The sequence below is a fragment of the Oryzias latipes genome, chromosome 8, assembly GCF_002234675.1.
Source record: "Oryzias latipes chromosome 8, ASM223467v1".
Taxonomy (NCBI): Eukaryota; Metazoa; Chordata; class Actinopteri; order Beloniformes; family Adrianichthyidae; genus Oryzias; species Oryzias latipes.
In genome coordinates this window covers 890980-911430 of record NC_019866.2, presented here as the reverse complement: position 1 = coordinate 911430, position 20451 = coordinate 890980, and the positions used below count along the sequence as shown (strand labels likewise).

At 47.3% G+C, this 20451-nt stretch overlaps 2 protein-coding genes, 1 long non-coding RNA gene and 1 pseudogene across 5 annotated transcripts; 2 read left to right on the top strand and 2 right to left on the bottom strand.

Moving 5' to 3' along the window:
- Positions 1–818: 818 nt before the first annotated feature.
- LOC101170927 lies at positions 819–2811 on the top strand (annotated as a pseudogene).
- A 31-nt stretch (positions 2812–2842) lies between these two features.
- On the bottom strand, positions 2843–6651 carry jmjd8 (jumonji domain containing 8). Of its 2 annotated transcripts, XM_004071098.4 has the most exons (9): positions 6431–6651; positions 5783–5878; positions 5389–5437; positions 5067–5163; positions 4930–4998; positions 4299–4418; positions 4013–4080; positions 3122–3256; positions 2845–3049 (listed from the first exon to the last, which is right to left on the bottom strand). In XM_004071098.4, exons 1-9 carry the CDS (start codon positions 6520–6522, stop codon positions 2969–2971), a joined length of 807 nt encoding a protein of 268 aa, XP_004071146.1. In that variant the 5' UTR covers positions 6523–6651; the 3' UTR covers positions 2845–2968. The 2 variants fall into 2 exon arrangements, with proteins under 2 accessions (XP_011476023.1, XP_004071146.1); XM_011477721.3 differs by lacking the exon at positions 4013–4080 and having other exon boundaries at positions 2843–3049.
- Positions 5411–6561, top strand: LOC110015442. 2 transcript variants are annotated; one of them, XR_002290627.1, is made up of 3 exons: positions 5411–5523; positions 5715–5916; positions 6411–6561. It is a non-coding gene; the product is annotated as an uncharacterized LOC110015442 (long non-coding RNA). The 2 variants fall into 2 exon arrangements; XR_002873621.1 differs by having other exon boundaries at positions 5715–6561.
- A 1590-nt stretch (positions 6652–8241) lies between the features above and the next one.
- LOC101156896 (tryptase) lies at positions 8242–19985 on the bottom strand. Its single transcript, XM_023957242.1, has 6 exons — positions 19685–19985; positions 15445–15465; positions 12118–12310; positions 11776–12044; positions 11130–11263; positions 8242–9614 (listed from the first exon to the last, which is right to left on the bottom strand). Exons 1-6 carry the CDS (start codon positions 19737–19739, stop codon positions 9318–9320), a joined length of 969 nt encoding a protein of 322 aa, XP_023813010.1. The 5' UTR covers positions 19740–19985; the 3' UTR covers positions 8242–9317.
- Between the last annotated feature and the right edge of the window lie 466 nt (positions 19986–20451).

The following is a 20451-nucleotide window of genomic DNA, read 5'->3' as shown; positions in this document are numbered from 1 at the left end:
GAGGGTGAGTTAAGCCCCGCCCCTTTAAAGGCTAACATTTTCTGTGTCTTTCTTTTTGCAGTTTTCCCGCCATAATCTGGACTGATCTGAACCTTCACAGCGGAATCCTAATCCCTGGTCTTAATCCAGAAGGGGGCGCCGTCAGCTCAGCCTTTGGGTTCACACACAGAAGACAGGTTTGTGACTGATGTGATGGCAGGAAACACCGACCCGGTTCACACACCTGACCCGGTTCTGCCCAACCAGCACATTAGCATCTCTGAGACTCCCTCTAGTGGTGACCTCCATATTGCAGTCTAAATCCTGCTTTTCTTAAACCTTTCTCTACCCGGGAGTAAGACGCCTCGATCTCTGAGGCTCCGCCTTCCTCTCCGTGTGGGTGCCGCCCATTCCATGACGTCATCCTAGAACCGGCCTCAGCAGCGTGTCTGAGGTTCTCCCACCAAAACATACGTATGAACTTTTGCAAAGATGGATGTTCATAAAAAAAGGAAACTGCTTAGCCGATCCCCACTAGCTCCACAGAGAAAGCGGGCGTGTCTATTAGCCTGGGGGCGGAGCTGGCAGTGCGGACTCTTCCTGGAAGGGGCGGTTCTCATGGATTGGGAGGGGCTGGTGCTCAGAGAGCAGCGTTTTAGAGGAAAACTCAGAAATGGATCAAAATACGGCTTAGACGCTCAAAAAGTTGATTTTGCACAGTATAGATCCTTTCAACAGTCTGTGCGTGAAAGTACTGAAACTATGTGGAGTTGACAAGAACTCAGTGAGGTAAAAAGCTCCTCCTTTTCTGACAGGATGAAGGCGGCGCCGCTGGTCTTGCTGTGGTTCTCGCTCTCAGGTGAGCCTCACGGTCCAACAGAGAGACAGCAGAGTCTTCTTCACCTGTCAGATCTGACCTGAAGGCGTGTTTTCTTCCTCAGGATGCCTGGCTCAGACGGACGGTCGGTTTCTTCTTCTCTTCTTGTTTGCAAACGTTTGGGGGCGGGGCCCTGCTGTAAGCTTGTCCTCGTGTCTGGCCTGCAGTGTGCGGCACGGCGCCGCTCAGGAAGCCTCACACCAGGATCATAGGAGGCGAGGATGCTCCTGCGGGGGTGTGGCCCTGGCAGGCCAGCGTGCACAACAACTCTACCCTGTGTGGGGGCTCCCTGATCAGCAGGCGGTGGGTCCTGACCGCCGCCAGGTGTTTGTCCAGGTCAGCAGACAGCCGCCGCACAGGTGAAGGCCGTGTGGAGCCTCCTCTGGTGTCTGAAGTCTGCATGTTTGGCTTCCAGTGACGCAGACGTGGTCGTCTTCCTCGGGCGAGACACCCAGATGGGCCCAAACCTGCATGAGGTGATGCGCTGGGTGTCAAAGGTCATCAAACACCCCGACTACGACCCAGGAACGCACAAGAACGACCTGGCGCTGCTGAGGCTGTCATCCCCGGTGAATTTCACCGATTACATCAGACCCGTGTGTCTGGCGGCCAAGAGAAGCTTCTTCGTGGACGGGCTGAGCTGCTGGGTCACCGGGTGGGGGGCCCCCCAGACCAACGGTGAGGAAAAACGCCCCGCTCCTGTCCCGGAAACAGCTGATCTGACAGATCTTTGTCAATAGAAAAATCAAACTGGTGTGAAAACTGCAGCTGCTGGCGCGCTGCATTCCCCACAATGACCAGCAGGGGGAGCCGTGCGACTAAGAAGAAAGACATTTCTTTCTCCTTTCAGAGGAAGAGAGGAATTTAAAATAACATTTAAAACAAAGTTTGATTTAACACAAAGCTGCAGGAGTTGAGCAGAAAGCAGTTCAGGTTCCAGAACCATCCTCAGTCCAAATCGATGCTCCAAACCCGACTGAAGATCCACCTGAAGAAAGGTTTTGGGTGTTTTTAGCGTTTTCTGGTGGCATTTTTCTGATGATGGAGGAAATCCATAAACTTATTATTACAGCTGCATTTCTAAGCTTTTGAAAAATTGATAGTGGATGAAAACATGGGGGGGGGCTCTTTAAACCAACTTTTTTTTTTTTAAATGAAAACACTTTCATTTCTCTGTGTAGATTTAGCAGCTCTGAGATGAATCAGATTTTTCTGTGACGGCAGGTTTGCGTCTCCTGAGCAGCTTTTGAGAGAAATATTTGGGGTTTTCAACCGTATCCAGCGGAAATGTCATGTTTTGTAACTTCATTCTTCTTTTTTCAACCTTTCACACCTGAGCATCTCCACCTGTCGGAGTCTTCACTGATGGTGTTTCCTTCTCCAGCGCCTCTGCCCCCCCCTCAGCGGCTGCAGCAGGTCAGCGTCCCGATCGTGTCCAACATTCAGTGTAACGCCGCCTACGGCACCGGCAAGGTCACCAACCAGGATGATGTGTGCCGGGCCGGACTTCAGGGGCAAAGGCTTCTGCGAGGTGAGAGGGGCAGGTGCAGGGACATGAGCTGCTGCAGGCGCAGGAACATGAGCTGCTGCAGGCGCAGCTGCAGCCACATCCTCAGCTGTCTAACAAACACGTCTGTGTGCAGGGAGACTTCGGAGGCCCTCTGGTGGTTTCTTACGGCAACAGGTGGATCCAGGCCGGAGTGGCGAGCTTCGTCACCGGTTGCGGGTATCCAGATTACCCAGGAGTCTACACTCGAGTGTCCAGGTACCAGACCTGGATCAACTATCACACCGGAGAGGAGCAGCCGGGGTACGTCTACTTCTGGAGCTCTGCCAGCAGAACCTCTCCCTTCATCGCCATGTTCTCACTGCTGGCCGCCATGGCGCTTGTCTTCTGAGGGCCGTCTGTGACGCCATGAGGAACCAAAAAACAGCTTTCTGAGAATTAAAACACAAATCTAAACCTATAAAAGTGAAACTTCTGGATTCCACCAGACTTCCTGTTCAATTTTATTTTTCACACGACATTCATGAGGTCAAACAGGCTGTCAGGTCAAAGGTCACAGCTGGGAAAGCGCTCGCTTCAGTCAGCAGCGTCAGAGGGGGCGGAGCTCAGCCGAGGAAGGTGGAGATGAAGACGCTGGTGTCCAGGTTGAGGGTGGCGTGCCACCATCGGTCGGGGAAGAACAGCACCTGAGGAAACAGCAGCCCAGCTGAGGATCATCCGGCTGCGTTCTCACAGCAGAACTTCACCTTCGGCCCCACCTCTCCAGGCCGGATGGTGCACTCCAGCGGAGCCTCGTCCTCCGGCAGGTGGGGGTAGGTCTCCGTCAGCCAGGACAGGGTGGTGCGGTTTGGGTGGAAGTGAGGCCGGCTTTCCGGCGGGTAGAGGAACCAGCGCTGTGTGGAAGAACCGGTTTAAAGGTCTGCTGTGTTTAACAGAACCTCAATGAATCACTGAATCACTGCTTCCATTGTAAATGAAACACAGAAATAAAGTCTTCTTATAACGGCTAAAACGTCCACACACACGGAAAACAGCTGCTGCTAAAGTTCCCATTCATGAACGTTTGGAAGCTTCAGTTTGTTTTCAAAGAGCCTGAAATGATAAAAGCCGTAAAGTGAAGCTTCTGCTCCCACAGAAACATCCAGAAACCCAACAAACAGGAAAAAAGCCTGGAAACGCTCCGGTCTCCCCTCAAACCCTGCAGCCCATCAGGCCTCCAGCATCGGTCCGTCGCCATGGCGACGCTCCTCCGCCTTCAGGAAGCCGAACTTTTACGCAGTTTTCTCTGCAGCCGGAGCTCCGCCCTGATGTCTCCATGGAAACCAGAGACAAACACAGAGCTTCGTTTGTGCGTCAGCGGAGCAGAAGAGGAGGATGTTCCGCAGATCTGCCTAGATCCACCAGATTCACATTCATGTGTTTGAAACGGCGCCTAAACCAGAACCCGACTGGAGGAACCGCCTGAAGGTCGAGCGTTAAAGCCCAAACGTCAGGTTCAGGACCGGAGGAGTTTACGGTTTCAGGTGGAACGCTTTGCCACGTTCCACCGTTTTTTGACCAATCTGATTCTGTTTCTATGCGTTTTCTTAATCTAATGACGCCACCGTCACACGCTCCACCTCCAGCGTGACGGCGGGTTGTGAACGTACCTTCCTACCGTAGATGACCTCTGAGAAACCCGCACCATGCCAGTGGAAGGGCACGCCGGTTCCTGCACCTGAAGAAAACGGGGATGCCGGTCGTCTCCATGGCAACAGAGCTGCTGCTCCTGCATGTGTGTGTGTGTGTGCATTCATTTGTGTGCACCTGTATGTATGCTAACGAATGTGTGTGCTTGTTCACGTGCGTTTGTGTGAGCGCATCATGTGTGTGAGCACAGGTGTGTGTACATGTAAGTAAACTTGCACGCAGATATGCATGTGCGCACATGCTGACCTGCGATCCCGAAGCTGTAGGCGCCGCTGGTGTGAGGCAGGACGTACGGCGGCGGCTCGTACTGCTGGAACAGACTCTGCCACTCCGTGAAGTTGTTGTCTCCAAAGAAGTAGAGCGTGTCTGCAGGAGAAGACGGAGAACGTCAGAGCTGGACGGTTCCATGCGGGTCACAGCGGGAGCAACAGAACCAAAAGGACGGTAACCATGGCAACCAGGCTGCAGCGTCTCTGCTTTTCAGCGTGTGGACGTGAAGGTCTGCAGGTGTCGGGTCAGACGGAGGTTCTGCTTCCTCCTGCTTAGACGGACCACTCATGGATGGACCTTTAATGTTTTCAAAGTTTTCCAGGACCTCCACAGTCGGTTCAGATGTTCCAGCAGCTGATTCGTCCAGAAAGTTTCTGACTTTTTGATGAACTTGTAGTGACATAAAACCTCCGGGTGAATATTTTTACGTCATCGTCTTGATCAGTTTTGATCTGTTGACTTTAAAGCCGTTTTACTTTCATTTATTTTCTGTACTTCAGCTTAAACAGGATGAAGGATTTCTGTTTTGTGTTCCAACAGCGCCCCCTACTGTTCACCTGCATGACTCATCAGGAACACAGAATATCACTATTTCAGATGAGCTCACCGCTGCCGAGGGCGTCTGCCGACTGCGGCCGCAGGTGGACGTCCACGTACTCCTGGAAGGGAACCTCCACTAGAACAGAGGAGAGGCTGACGGGTTCTGCAGGACCTCCTGCTGGAGCAGCAGCTGGGCCGGCCTACCTTTCCTGTAGGAGTGGGTGTTCGCCGTGCTCAGCTTCACCCTGCGGGAGCCGTAGTCTCGGAGCAGGCTGGACCTGGAGCACAGCAGCCGGAACCTCTGGAACACAGAAACCACCGCCGTCCGTCAGCAGGAACGCGCCTGGACCCCAACGGGCTTCACTAGAACAGGACCGCGGAAGAAGGACGGGCAAGGTCCTCCCCAGAACCACCGAAGGACCTGACCGACAGCAGGAATCGAACACAGACCAGGGGAACCGTGTTGGAGGCTGACCGCCTCCACCTAACCGCAGCTCAGAGCGTCATCGCCACACCGAGGGCGTACCGTGTTATCCGTGAGTCCTCTGAGGACGAGCGGGCGGCTGAAGGCGTACCTGCAGGAACAAACCATCAGTCAGGAACGCAGGACGCTCTCCTCATTCTGAACCGTTTGTGCTGCAGCAGCAACACAACGCTGACGGTAAACAGCGGTCATCATTAAAACTCCATCTAAAATATACACATTTATTTAGAAAACTAAGATTTAAGAGGAAAACTTCAAATTAAGAGTTTTTAGGTCAAACAACATTTCCTAATTTAGGATTATAAATGTTTAGTTACCATTTTAAAAGTATTCCTCTGTATGAAACTCCCTGTATGTGATCCCTACAGGAACAGGAATGAGCTCCATGTTGTTACAAAGGGACGATCAGCTGTTTACCTGCGTCTGACAGACTCACCTGTCCAGGAACTGCTGGTGTGACAGCTCAGAGGCGTCCAGAACGTCCAGGTTGCAGGGCCCCTCGTCCTCCAGCCTGAAGTCGGACTCGCCGTACCTGAACACAGACACGTCACGGCGTCTCCTGGTGTGCCGGTAACCATGGCAACAGGCTGCTTGGAGGTTCCTCCGCACCAAACTTAGTGTTTTAAACCAAAATCACTCGGCTCAGTTTAAACTATGTCACTGTTTCTATTTAAAAACGAAAAGAAGATGTTTATACATAGTAGTAGTCTAGCCTTTATAATAACTATATACATATTTATATCTATATCTATATATATAGATATAGATATATTTATATATAGATACACAGATATATTTAGTATTTTAAAAGACAGCTTCTTTTTTTGTTTTACATTTTAAAGGTGAAAGTTTTATTAGGTCTTTATGTATATTTTAGTAACTAAGAAAACCTTTGTAATAAGTGGAGAACATAACTGATAACTGTAAACATGCAGCTGCTAGTTTACTGATATTTATGGTCAGGAAATGTAATTATAAAGATTGTTAATAATTACATCTTAGACAAAATATTAACATATTCTGTTCAAACTAACGGAGAAGCAGATGAAACCTCTTGTTTCCAGATGGACCGTGAACTACTCACCAACCCCCTCCGTCATCCTTCAGACCAGCGAAGCGGGAAACCAGACCCAGCAGAACCCAGAACCGGACCCCCGCCGCGGTTCTGGTTTCCATCCACAAGTGATGCGGGAACACGGACCGAAGCAAACCCAGGAAACCGGAATGACCGGAACCGGGCGCTTTCAGCCCGCATCTCTCCCAGAGACACTTCCTGCTGAGCAGCCAATCAGAACCCACCACGTGATTCACAACGACGCCGCGTTCAAAGCCAACCCGGAACTTCCTCCAGAGATCGATCCGGGGATCCAAACGGGATCGAAAGTTCTGAGGAAATATGAAGTCAAATTCGATCCAGAACTTTCCTTCATGCCGCTGTCAATAAAATGATCTTTGAGAAAAGAATCATGAAATAAGTTCTGACTGTCTGTTAAACTATAGTCTGTTGTCTGGACATTACAAATGTCTCATGTTGTTGTTGGACCAGTGATTGTAAATGAGAACTGGAATGAGTGACTCCGCCCCCCGTAGCGTTCCAAACAGGAAGCGGCTCCCAGAATCCAAAATCCCATAGACTTCATTAACCCTTGTTCTATCCTAGGCACGTTAACGTTGGGAGTGGGGTCATCTAGACCCACTAGACAGTGCTCTGAACCTTTTTTCTTCAATGATTTGTGATCTTCACTGGTGTCCATGGATTACATGAAATCTTTCCACCTTTATCCACCTTTGTCATGGTAGGGAGAACACCTCAATGGAAGGGGGGGGGGTCATCTAAGATAGCACAAGGGATAGAGAGATAAACAGCTGTTCTATTGGTCAGAATGGTAAATGGCGAATACTTATGTAGCGTTTTTCTACCTTCTTCAAGGCCCAAAGTGCTTTACAGTCACAGACCCTTTCATCCAGTCACACACACATCAACACACTGATGGCGGCTACACTGCCGAACACCGACGCCAACCTACTCCAGAAGAACTGTTCTGGATACGGTACTTTTTTTAAAAACATATTCTTGATAATCCTCATTGTTTTTCATATTTTTCTGCAGTTCAAGTTAATAAAGTTATAAAGTGACCAATCAAATGCCTCAATTAGAAGTAGGTGGAGCTTGTTCACCAAAAAGATTGATTGACAGGATTTGTGTAGCCCGCTCACAGGTTGGGGGCGTGGCTTTCCAACAAGGGGGCAGCGACGTCTGTCCCTGTTGTCTGGAAGATGTTTGATGTGGGGGTCAAAACGTTCAGCCTGATGTCTGCAGTCCGACAGAACGAGGAAAACACAAGATTGCAAAAAGGGAAGCAGATGGGATGTCTTCCAGATTGTGTTCTTTTTTCTGACCACGGATCCAAATGTCCCTCTGGTTGCACCTCTCGGCCACCGTAAACGGACAGACGGTGAAACAGCAGAGTTGGAATGTGTGTTGTTGTGTTTTTCATGTTCAGGTCGTGTGTTTTAGGGGTCGGCAGGGTTCACTGCCTCACAGCACTGGAGGATTTACATGAAGCCCTTTGGTTCTTCCTGCCGCCTGCAGAACTCATCAGTCAGTCTTTTTTAAGAGTTTGAAGAACCTGCAGAACTCTTAATTTTTTTCGGTCCGGTATATTTGGGGCTAACGCTGAAAGCTTGCGGCGTCTGTCAAAGCGTTCCTGCACGGCTTTGCTGACCCTCAGCGGTCTGTGAAGAGTCAACATTTGGACTGAGTTCCTCATTCCTGCAGCTTTCCTCCACAGCAGGCTGACACCTTATCTTTGGAAAGGAATCATCACGGGTCTGGGGGCCGACCCTGACTCTACGTTAAGGTGGAAATAAAAAAGTCCATGGTGCTGTGAAACTGCATCATCCATACATTTATTTCTGGTTAAAACGAATCAGTTTTCACAGATGTTTGAACGTTTTGATGACTTTGTTGTTCTTGCTGTCAGGCTGAGGCCCGTCTGTTCTGGTTAACCTGAGCATCAAATCCGCCTTCAGGCTGAATGTCGTGCTGATTTCCAATATTCTGCGTGACCCTGAACACACCATGAACTCTACACAGATTAGGAAAACGCCATTTATTTCTTTCATTGTAATAAAGACCCAAAGACAGAGCTTATAGTTTGTATGCAATAAATACAAATAAATTTCCCCCAAAACATTTCATTTAGTGCTTGAAAGAAATGAAAGAAGATCAAAAGGTGAGGAGGTTTAAAAGAACAGAAACTTCATCGTCACGTCTTTCAGGTCAAATGTTAAACTTTACTAACTTCATGGCTTTAATTCAAATGTCAGGTTTTTTCTCAGAAATGTAAACTTGAAATCCTCTAAACTCTTCCTGAGGTTTCCGGTTAAACTCCGCCTCCGAACACACAATTAATGGAAAACGTGTTTGCAGTAAAATTCTTTAAAAAAAGTAAATATTCACAGAAGTTTTATAAGTCATTGATGTCAGTAACCGAGTTACATTTTTATTCCAGTAAAGTCACAGTTTCAGTTTTAAGGAACACTTCAGTATTTTTGACACTTTTATGTTTGGTTTTCAATAAATTAATGAAACGATACATTTTTAAATTTAAATGTATAAAAACAAAAGTGTCTGTTAATTTGAACCATTTCTCCCTAGTTTGTTTTTTTAGTCGATAATATTTTGAAAAATATTTAAAAGTGTTTAAAATACGTAAAAACAGGATTTATTTTGGTTCGGATCGCTGACAAATTGTTGTTTCATTATAGATGAATGTTTTTATATTTAAACAATAAGAATTTCTTCAAATAAACAGATTCCTCCATTTTACAGAGGAAATCCTTTTGTCTGAACTTCACAGACTTTCAGCATCTGTTAATCAAAACCTGAAAGAGTCTTGAGAAGAAAAGTCTCCTGAAAGGGCTTCATCCCGGAAGTGAGGTTTCTGTGCAGGCGATTGAGTCTGGACTCATGAGAGGATGAAGGAGGAGAAGAAGACGGGCAGCACCACCAGGACCACCGCTGCTTTGGTGGCAGAAACTCCGCCTTTGGGCCCACTGGTTGAAGTGATGTTGGAATAACTCCCGAAATCGACGAATCCCGGCGTGGGACCGTCCACCTGGCTGCTGATCCATGACTGGAACTCTGAGACCCGGGCGTAGACTCCCGGGAAGTTCGGCTTCGCACAGCCCTCTCCAAAGCTCACCACTCCGGCCTGGACCCACCTGGTGCTGTTCTTGATGACCAACGGGCCGCCAGAGTCCCCCTGCACACATCCCAACGGGTCACTCGTCACACCCGGTTGCCATGAAGTCACATTTCAGTCAGCGGAGACTGTGTTCCCCTTTTTGGCTAAATCAGGTTTTGGTGTCGGGTCAATTCAGATTCTGCTCACAGAAGTTCAAAGACATGCTCTGGACTTAAAGTCCCAAGTTGAAGAAAGCCCGGCTGCCGGCCCAGATGATGGTGCAGTTCTACACGGCCATCATTGAGTCCATCCTCACCTCCTCCATCACCGTGTGGTACACTAGTACCACAACCAGGGACATTAACAGGCTACAGCGTATTGTGCGCTCAGCAGAGAAGGTGATCGGCTGCAGCCTCCCATCTGTCCAGGAACTATATGTCTCCAGAACCCGGGGACGTGCAGGCCGGATAGCTGCCGACCCTTCCCACCCTGGACATGACCTACTGGAACTACTCCCTTCAGGCAGGAGGCTAAGGTCCATCAGGACCAGAACCTCCAGACACAAGAACAGTTTCTTTCCCTCTGCAGTCAGACTCTTAAACGCCCTGTAACCCCCCCCCCCCCAAATTTCACTTCAATGTCCAATCAGTCACCAGCCCACTACCTGCACCTTGAACATTCTCAGTTTGCACTGTTTTGACACTCCTTGCACTACTGACTCTATTTATATTTTTTGTTATGTCCATTGCGTAAAAATTTTGTTGTTTACTGTTCTTCTGTTTTATGTTGCACATTTGCACCGAAACAAATTCCTACTCTGTGTAGCTACACAGAATATGGCAATAAAAACCTCTTGAATCTTGAATCTTGAATCATCCTCTGATCTATTTTCAAATTGTTTCTTTTTATGATGATGATGCCGTTTTTAGACAAAATCCAAAGACCGGTGTCGTTTTCTGGGATGTAGTTTCTGCAGAGCAGCAGGAGGTCAATTTCCCATCATCCTTTTTTTTACATGTTCTCCTGCTAGCTTACAGCCCCTCACACCCCCAACCTAACATTAGCGCTGCCACAGAAATGGCAGCAACATCGTAGCTATGTCCGTCCGTCCAGTTCTGATCCAGATTCCAGCTCAGACCAGGAAGACTAGGACGTTCATGGATCTGTTGGTCTGTAGGTGGATGATCAGAATGGAGCAGAGCAGGACGCTTGTGACCCTCTGAACTGCTACAAGCTTTTTCCAACAGCTTCTTTACGTCTGCTCCTGATTCACAACAATTTCAATAAAGAAATACTCAGAAATGCAAATTTGAGCTCAATTTTCTTCAGAAAAATGCCACAAAAACCCAATTTTCATCGCGGTGGATCTCCAAATCTCCTTTTACTTCCAGTTGTCTCTTTGGTTTCCTGGTCCGAGCTGTACTCCTGAACAACCTTCATCTTCTGGACACCACCTCAACCATTCATAACAGTTCTGGACGTCTCCACCTCTCAAACGGTAAACTGTTTTATCTTCACCGAGCAGCTTCCTTCCGCTTTCATCCTGACAGTTCTCCAACAGTAGGAGGTCACAGGGAGCAGTTTGTTTTTTACCTGACAGGAGTCCAGTCCTCCAGTGGTCAGACCAGCACAGATCATCTGGTTGGTGATCCCACCGTAGGCAGAGTTGCACTGAGTGTTGGACACGATGGGGATGTTCACTTCCTGGAGTGTTGAAGCCAGAGGCCCTGAAGAAGAAGAGAAAAATACTCATTTATCATTTATTTTCAAGTAAACGCATGTGAAAAAAACAAAAAAGAGACGAAATGATGGGTTTACTCCACCCGTTCATAAAAATGCAATGCTTCATTTGACCACTAGATGTCAGTATTTGATGGAATTTTATTTAGGCACAAGCAAACAAGGACTGATCCTCTGATCATCTCTGCTATCGTCCACAGGATTCTGAATGAAAATGGAGGATGAAGCAGCGCGTATCCCACTGTGTTCTGTAGCCTGGCTTGGCTTTTTCTACAGGGGGAGTCTTCAGGAAACTACTTGATCTGAAAGCCACCCTCTGGTGGTCATTTGAGGAACTGCAGCATTTGGTGCCTTTGAGTTTCTATAAACATTAGGAACAGAAACCAGGAGCTCAGTCGTTTGGAGGATCATAAAAAGACAAAACCTCCTGTTTGTCTTTCTCCTTTTTCTGGTTCTAAAATTTAAAAAGAGAACCTGGGAACCTGAAGTGAACCCTGACCTCCAGATGAAAGAGTCCCAAAGCCGGTGACCCAGGAGCTGGTTCCGCCTGGGAAGTCGCTGCCTGCTGCTGCCAGACAAACGGGGCTGATGTAGTCGTTGAAGGTCACAGGTGAGGCCAGCTTCAGCAGCGTAAGGTCGTTGTTGTTGGTGCGGCTGTCGTAGTTTGGATGAACGATGATCTTGGACACCGACAGGCTCACCTGGTGGGGGTTGGAGCCCTGCTCAGTGATGCGTCCCAGAGAAACGACCACATTGGACGTGCTGGTGCTGGGAAAACATGAACATGAGTGACGGAGACGTCCTGCAGCAGGTGAGGTCATGTGACCGGAGCAGAGCTCACCTTTTGAAACAGTGAGCGGCGCTCAGGATCCACTGGCTGTTGATCAGAGACCCCCCACACAGAGCCGTGCCCCCGGCCACCGGTATCTGCAGCATGGCCTGCCAGGGCCACTGCCCCGCAGCAGCGTCCTGGCCCCCAACGATCCTGGACTCCGTTACGGCCTTCCGAGAGTTGAGAGGAGCCGTGCCGCAGACTGCAGGAGGAGAGAATCTGTTTGGGTTCTGAGCTTCACCAAAACCCAAACCCGTCTGAGGAAGAACCTCAGCTTTTAGGTTCCTGCTTGTCCTTCTGGTTTTGCTCTTTGGTGGGTTTGAAACGTTCAAGTGTCTTCTGCTCTAAAAGAATGTATCACCTTTAAAGACTTTGTTCTCCGTGAGAGCTGAATGTTTTTGTAAACTCTCAGCGTGAACGTTCAAACCCCTGGAGCTTCAGTCGACGCTCGGCCGCTTCACGCCTCTCTAAATCCTCGTGGTTTTCCTACAGTGACCTTTTGGCTTAGAGAGGAAGATCTGCCTCCCTTCCAGGAACGTTTGGTCGTTACGTGACTCTACACGTCATCATAAATCCCACCTTTCACAGGCAAACCGAGCCTTTCCAATGACTCAGCAAATAACATGTTGTTTGGTCTTCTCTTCTTATCAGTTTGAAATGCAGTGAGAAGCATTCAGACCTGTGTTCAAGCATGAAGTCCTTGAAGATGATTGATGTGATCTTCATCAACTACAACGATGCATTCAAGTGTCTCAACAAACTCGGGAATCAGCAGCTTCGGACCCTGGAGCTTCATCATGTTTCTACACGTCAGACCTCTTTACTTTGAACCAATGGCTGCCTTTCTTCTTAGCCAATCACAGTCACTTTATCTCTCTGCATCCTGGACAGTTTGCTGGCCCTCCTCCACCCTGTTCTCCACCTGGAGCGATGCTTTAGCATGGTCCAGCCTCTAACCACCATCAGCATCTAGACTCTTCTGCGGTCCATGTTCATCTCAAGACCTCATTGAGTTTCAAAAATCTGTTTTTGTCCATCTGTCAATCCATCAATCCATCTTCCAAAGGGTCATGGTGTTGCTGGAGCCTATCCCAGCTTCTGTTGGGTGGCATCAGGTTACACACTCACATGCACACTGGGGCAATCTAGAGTCACTAGTGAACCTGAGAAGGTTTTGGGACTGTGGGAGGAAGCCGGAGAAAACCCACTCATGCACCAGGAGAACACGCAGACTCCAAGCAGAAAGGACTTGAACCAGGACCTTCTCACTGTTAGATGGGAGCGCTAACCACTACACCACAGCGCAGCCCACAGCCAAAGACTGTGGCCTCATTTTGTGCCCACATTTCTGTAACATGAATAAATGTCCTAACTAAAATGGTTTTCAATGTTACTTGATGACGTCAGAGCGCCGCCTTGACTTTCCTCTGATTGTTTTGTTCTGTTTTTCACCGTCATCCATCCTGCAGAATCTCACTGATCAGCATTCTTGATCGTTTTTACCACCAAAGCAGGTTAAAGGAAGGAATAACGACTGAAAATGATCCAAGAGTTTCTACAGAATGTGGATCAGTGAGATCCTGTTCAGCTGCTGCTGTTCGTGAAGTTTTGAAATCAAACCTTCTATGGACTCTTCCTGTTAACGGCTGTGCACCAGCGTCTCCACATGGCCTGAACTGCAAGCCTTGGACTTGGAGCGACCCGTTTGGGTTCACTGGTTTTGTCCCGCAGAGGTCAGGACTCGTTCCCGCCTCAGTGTTTGCAGAAGGACAAACATTAACCTGAACCATTGTTCAACGGGAAAAAGGTTCAGGAAACCAGAGTCCTGCTCTGTGTGAAGCTGGTGGAGACACAGACTGGATCCTCGTGCGGTTTCAGGAAGAATCTCTGCAGGATTTAGAAATAAAACTCTAAAACAATCTGAAAACAGTTCACCTCTGAGGAGAAGTGTGAGCAAATGTCAGCTGAACGGAGAACTGGAAGTTCCTCACGGTTGAGACATTCTGTCATCAGCAGGCATGACGTTCAGGTGTGGCAGAGAAACCAGGACGTGAGCAGCCAAGGGGAAGATTTTCACAAACCTTTCCACTGACTCAGCGTGAAACCTTTGACAGCTTTGGTTTATTCTTGTCACTCCTTTGTTTGAAATGGAACGAGAAGCGTGACCGAATGAAATGTTTTACGTGTTAGTCTGAATACATAAGCATGCGTGTGTGAACAGCAGTTGTTTTATGTCCGTGTTTACCTGTCTGTATGTGAACATTATTGGAGCCAACAGGTATGTTTGTAACATCGGAGTGTATTTGGACAGGCCCCGCCCCTTTAGATCCGTTATAAATCTGAACCTGATCGTAATGATTATAAACATCCATATAAACATGTTGCTTTATGCTGCTCTATAATTGTACCCCCCCCCCTCTATAGTCACCCTCCTACACGCCCCCCCCTCTAACATCCCTCTCTCTTCTTTTCCATCGGTCCAACAAAAAACAGTTACAAATATAACTAATGTGAATAAAGTTTAGTCTAAATTACAAAAGGGGTTTATTCAAATATGCACCTCGTGTGTCAGAAGATTCATAACTCCTGTTGTGACAGTAAAATCTGTCCAACACTAGATAGAGGCCTTCAGCTCTCATCTGTCTGCTCAGCTGCTGGACAAGTTAAAAGAATGTAAAGAGAAGCATTTAGACCCGTTCTTCAGCATGAAAGCCTAGAAGATGATTGTTCTGGCCTTCATGCACACATTCAAATGTCCAAACGAAGTCAGGTATCAGCAGCTTCAGATCCTGGGACCTACACCCCAGCCCCCTCATTCTGTGTCTCAGCCTCACACTCCACCCTGTCTGTTTCTGCAGGTAAACTCTTCCTTCTGAGGAAGCTAGCTTTCTTTTGGAAGAACTCTGAACATCTTGAAACATTTGAACCTCATCTTTTTTTATGCATCAATCGTCAGTCTAACAATCAGAAATGCCAGCTGCAAAGCCCCGCCCTGACCCCCCTGCCAGTCCTCTGTGAGAGGGGGCGTCATCTGCCTTCAGTACAGAGAATCAGTCATGTCTGATTCTACAGGTCCATCGTCATCCTCATGTTTGGCTGAATGTTTTAGGGCTGAACACTGAAACTGCTGAGGGAGAAGCACGGTGTTGGAAAGTTCCATTTTCTGTTGCACAACTGAAAACATTTGAATGTGATGTAAACAGAGAGCTCTCATGCTGTTTGGAGAACAGAAGGCTGTAAGCTCCTCCTTTCAGCATTGAGGCGAGGCAGATTGATAAAACCTGTTTCATTTTAATTGTTTCTTTTTTTGGAGGTTGTGTTGACAGAAAAACTCACCATCAATCTGTCCATCAGCTCCTGCAGAGAAAACAAACAGACATGAGTTCAGAGAAGTTCTCTCAGCTACCAGAACCGACCCGACTGGTTTGGTTTCGGTCTGAATGGCATCACTCCACGCGTCACGTGGGGCGGGGCTTCAGATTCTCAGAATTAACTACCTTCGGCGTGTTGCTGTGTTCTGAAGAGCTAATTTTAGCGCATGACGCAGCCTTTGAGCAGGACTGAACATGAGTCAGCAGACCAGCAGGTCATTGCATCACTGATCTGTTCAGATGAAGACTCCTCCTTGGTTGTGTTGACGTGGAGAGAAGCCCTGAGCAGATCTGAAACAGCTGATCTACGTCTGAATTTTCATGATAAACGTCTGATGTTCAGCTCCTTTCAGCTCCTTCAGGAGGTTCTGCTCCTTCTTTTGGTTCAGTGAAACCAGCGAAACACTTTCTTCTCTTGGAGAGCAAAGATCTTCTTTGGTGCCTCAGAAGACCATGACCATGAGAACGCCAATTATCAGCTGTCAATCAAATCACTCAAAGCCCAGTTTAAACATGTTTGGTTCTTTCACACATTGAGTTTTTCAGATGCTTTTATTCATTAGTCGTGGCATCATTCCTGCTCTCAGGTCCTTCTTCTGCATCCAGTTCCTCATGGAAGTGATGTGAAAGCTGCTGCTCTCCAGAAAACGGGTCTGTGGTTCTAAAGCCAGCAGCTCTGAGATCAGCTGGCAGAACCGGGTCAGAACCAAACAGGCTCTGCTCTTCTGTGTTCTCTGCAGCTCGTTCCTGGTTTTTTTCTGACGTGCACGTTCACAGCACACGCTCCACATTGGTTTTGAAACAACAGGCCATCGTTGTCCAGAGGTAAAACCGAGGACAGGTGATGAAACGCAGAGACACGGGGTCAACGACCCGTTAGAGGACTCTGTTGGCCATGAAGGGACAGACACAGTAGCGGTTCTAGGCACGGGCCGTCCGGGCGGTGGCCTGGGGCGGAAAACTGAAGGGGGCGGCACCGGCAGCTCAGCCCTTGTAAAATATTATATGCACCACTATTGGTTTTCTTATGTCACAGTTTGTGAGTTTGTAACAGCCTGAACCTGGCCGCGCCGCCGCCCCGCAGCTGCGCTCTCCTGTCTTTGAGAAGTAGACACAAATGTGTGTGAAGGAGAAGGGAGGGGGCGCGGGGTGAGCACGGAGCGCCGCCGCGTTTGCGCATGCGCAAACCCTGGCTGGCTCATCTTTCAGAGGAGGCGACGGTCGCGGGCTTGATAAAAAAAATAAAAGTAATGTAGCGAATCAGCGCCCCTGGCTGTAGCTGCACGCGCTCCTGCTGAAAATGTGTGAAGAAAGGGGGGGGGGGGGGGGGGGGCTGCGGGGAATCAGTTCAATTGTGGGACGCTTCCAAATTAAGAGGCTAGGTGGGGACAAGGGCAGGGGTTTGAATCTACTTTATAAAACCTTTTTATAAGTCAGTCATAAGGTGACATTCTATAACCTACATTTTAATAAAGGTATAAAAAATATATTCTTCTTTTTTGGGTTAATTTTATGTGAAATGCCCAAATGAAAAAATGGCAACACAAAACAATGCTGTCACTAAGGTGACAGGTGGTTCAGTCGACGGACTTGATGCCTTCTTCGTGACGTGAGGACATTTATGCCAAACAAACGCCAAAAACATCTAAAATATGGAGAAAGAAAGGTCAAAGCCATCTGGTGCCCAATTTAGAAAGAAAAGAAAAGAAGAAGAGGAGAAAAGAGATAAAGAAAAGGGGAAGCCCTCAAAGCTTGATGCATGTTTTTTCTAAAACATGCATCAAGCCCGTTCTATCAAGCCCAAATGTTGCAAATAGTGTCATTTTTTATTGATTTTTTTAGATTTTATTCTTAAAAATTTGCTCTGCCTTAACTTGTAACATTAGTTATGATTCATGTGTCTGTCTGCTGTGCTGTAACACAACGGTTTTGTTGTGTTTTGCTGTTGTATACTAGTTCATAATGTTAAAAAAGCTGTGATGGTTACACAGCATGCTGCTGCTGCTGCCATAAGATGCTAATGGGGCAAATAATTTGAGATTGGTCATTAATTTAATAATCATTTGTGGCAGCCTAAACGTTTTCACAATGTGTTTTTGACATTTAACTGGGGATTTAGGGGTTAATTTTGAGCCTGCATATGAAGTTTATTTTTTATTTGTTTTACAAATGTTGGGTTATATTTTTAGCCAATAGAATTTCCATAAATCTGTAGGTAGTTTTAAAAATGAATATTTACCATTTACTGCAACTCTATGGGGACAAAACATAATGTAACAGGTCATAACTAAAAATGTGCCAATCAAAGGATTGAAGACGGAAAACATGAGCATGTCGGAAAACATGTTAGTTGACAAAGACATAGTTCTGTTTTGACCATGGGGGGGGGGGGGGGGGGGGGGGGCGCCTGGGGAGGGTCTCGCCCGGGGAGTAATTCAGGGTAGAACCGCCACTGGACAGACAGACAGAACTGAAGAAGCCGCTCGGATGAGAGGCCAAACGCCGCAAAACCAGAAACTTTGTCCAGTTGAATTTTTCAGAACTTTTCCTTTTATTTTGAAATTTTATTTCCTTCAAGTTCTCAGTGATTTCTTTCTGTCTGATGGAGGGAAAACAGCCAGCAGCAGCTTTTGTTGCTGATGTCATGGTAAATTATCACTATGGGGAGGTTAAAAGGGGAAAATCTTGATTTTTTTCTTTCCGCTTAATCCTAATCTGCACAGATTACCAGTTCAATGATGAGTCTGGGTTTTTCAGAGAACTACAAAGCAGAACCAGTCAGGAGGAAATGCACATTGGAATGAACTTTCTAACAGAAACAGAAGCAGCTTTGGAGCAGAAAAAGCTTATTTTAGTCCTTTGAGTTTTAAAGTTAAAACTTTCAAAGCAAAGATTCAACAAAAAGATTAGAAATTAAAAGCTGCTGATTTTTTTTCAGGGACAAACAGAATCCGACTCTGTTTTTGTTCTCCCTTCATGTTTTTTCATGTTTCTTTTCTGGTTCCCTGAAAACTGAAAAAGCGTGTGAAAAACAAACAGAGAGAAGAATCGGAGCGTCTTCCTCTGGTCATGTTCACACTTGTTTGCAGTTTCCACATAGTTTCTGCTGTTTTTTTTCCCTCTTTGTGTCTGTCTGGTTTCCATGATCGTCTGAACTTTCTCTGCTTCAACAGAACCTCTGAAATGTTCTGCACGTCTCAGCCAGATTGAAAAAACAAATTAAATAAACTTCAGCTCCTAATGCGACTGTAAGATTTAGCTCTGCTGATCCGCTGACGTCGGTTTGAATAGATTTCCAAAAACAACTGACAGCTCATTTGAACAGGAAGGACGAAGCAGCTCAGATGTTGGGTTTTCAGCTGGATTCCTCCTGAAGGAAGGAGGTCATCTGCAGCGCGATGACAGCACCTCAAAGCCAGGATTAAAGCAGCCTCACCAGCAGCTCCAGGGTAAAGAAACTCCTATGGTGATCCCAAACCTCCATTTATCCATGTAGGGGGGTGGAGAGAGCAATCTGACCGGGGCCGTCTGGACCGAACAGCATCACCTCCTTTCTCTGCTGTCTCTTTTTATCCTGGAGGTTTTTTAAGTTTCACTGATGGATCAGAACGTTTTCATCTCTGTACTTCAGTCCTGGTTTGTGACCAGTTGAAGATCGACAAAAAGACTCAACTTTAAAGGTACAGAACACAAACAAATGTTGATTGACTGAACAGAATTTTTGGATTTTCTCTCTGAAAACTCAAAAATCTAAATGTTCTATATTTGGAGCGTCTTAGTGTTTTTGGTTGTAGAAACTTCATGTAGATTAGTTTTTTGGTCTTCAGGGTGAAGAGGTCATCCTCACATCCCATTGAAGTTTGCTTCATCTGGATGTTTGACTTCCAGACGAATGTCTGACGGTCATCCTCCATAACACGAAGCACGGCGGTGGCAGCATCATGGTATGATGACGTTCTTGTCCTTTTGGGTCAGATGGAGGACCAGTCAGAAGCGTTTTGCTGCTCTGAGTCTCAATAAAACAGACGCAGAACCAGAGCCAACCAAACTGAATCTCCCCTGTCCAGAACAGATGCAGCTCCTTCCTAATCCACTGCTGGTTTTTACGACGGGAGCAATGAAACATTAACGTCTTGGCGTGATGGACGAGGAAGCAGCTGTCCACATTAACTCATTCCTGAGGAAAATGTTCTCCAGAGACTCACCTGTAGAGGTGAAGGTCAGCAGCAGGAGCCCACAGACGAAGCCTCTGACTGTCATGTCGTTGTGTGTCTGCACTAAGTGGGTGACTGCAGGTATGCAGCTGCAGCGCAACTCCACAGAGCTGTGGTCCAATCAGCTGAGGGGACGCTCCTCTTGGGAAACACAGGTGGGACGGAGAAGCACGATTCTGGAAAAATGCAGTTCTCTCAGAAAGTGAGAAGGTGAAACAGGTGAGTCAGGTTCTGCTGTATCTGCTCAGGTAAAAGATCTGAGTCCATGTCTGTCTCATTTGACTGTCAGTCATCCAAATACAGGAGGGTCACCTGTGGAAACGCCTCATGAACCACGCAGTCCTGCCAAGCTGGTGTCCTGGTTGGTCATGTGACTCTGGGGGCGGGGGGGGGGGGGGGGGGGGGGGGGGCAGAGGGGTCACAGAGTTTAATGGACTAGAGGGGTCTGGATTATCCAGTCCTGTTCTCAGTCAAGGAACTGACTCAAGTCTGAACAGGCGATGATGATGATGATGATGATGATGATGATGATGATGATGATGATGATGAGGATGATGATTGGCGGGACTAAATCCAGGGTGGCATTTATGCCCTGAAGTGACAAATTTAGGAACATACAATTGTTAAAATTGAAGTGTGTTAATTTACCCAAAATGAAGCATGAAAACGCCGTTACCCAGAAGCCACCTGTGCACCACCACTTACACTGTTTTACAGACTGCAAAGACCCCCAGTGGTTGACTGAAGTGCAGGTCAAA

Coding starts and splice junctions, on each gene's coding strand:
- jmjd8 (XM_004071098.4), bottom strand. CDS start 6,522: ATGGAAACCAGAACCGCGGCGGGGGTCCGGTTCTGGGTTCTGCTGGGT. Junction 5,438..5,782: donor CACCAGCAGTTCCTGGACAG/GTGAGTCTGTCA, acceptor TTGTTCCTGCAG/GTACGCCTTCAGCCGCCCGC. Junction 5,164..5,388: donor GAGGACTCACGGATAACACG/GTACGCCCTCGG, acceptor TCTGTGTTCCAG/AGGTTCCGGCTGCTGTGCTC.
- LOC101156896 (XM_023957242.1), bottom strand. CDS start 19,739: ATGACAGTCAGAGGCTTCGTCTGTGGGCTCCTGCTGCTGACCTTCACC. Junction 12,311..15,444: donor AGCTGATGGACAGATTGATG/GTGAGTTTTTCT, acceptor CTCCTCCTGCAG/TCTGCGGCACGGCTCCTCTC. Junction 12,045..12,117: donor GCCGCTCACTGTTTCAAAAG/GTGAGCTCTGCT, acceptor ATGTTTTCCCAG/CACCAGCACGTCCAATGTGG.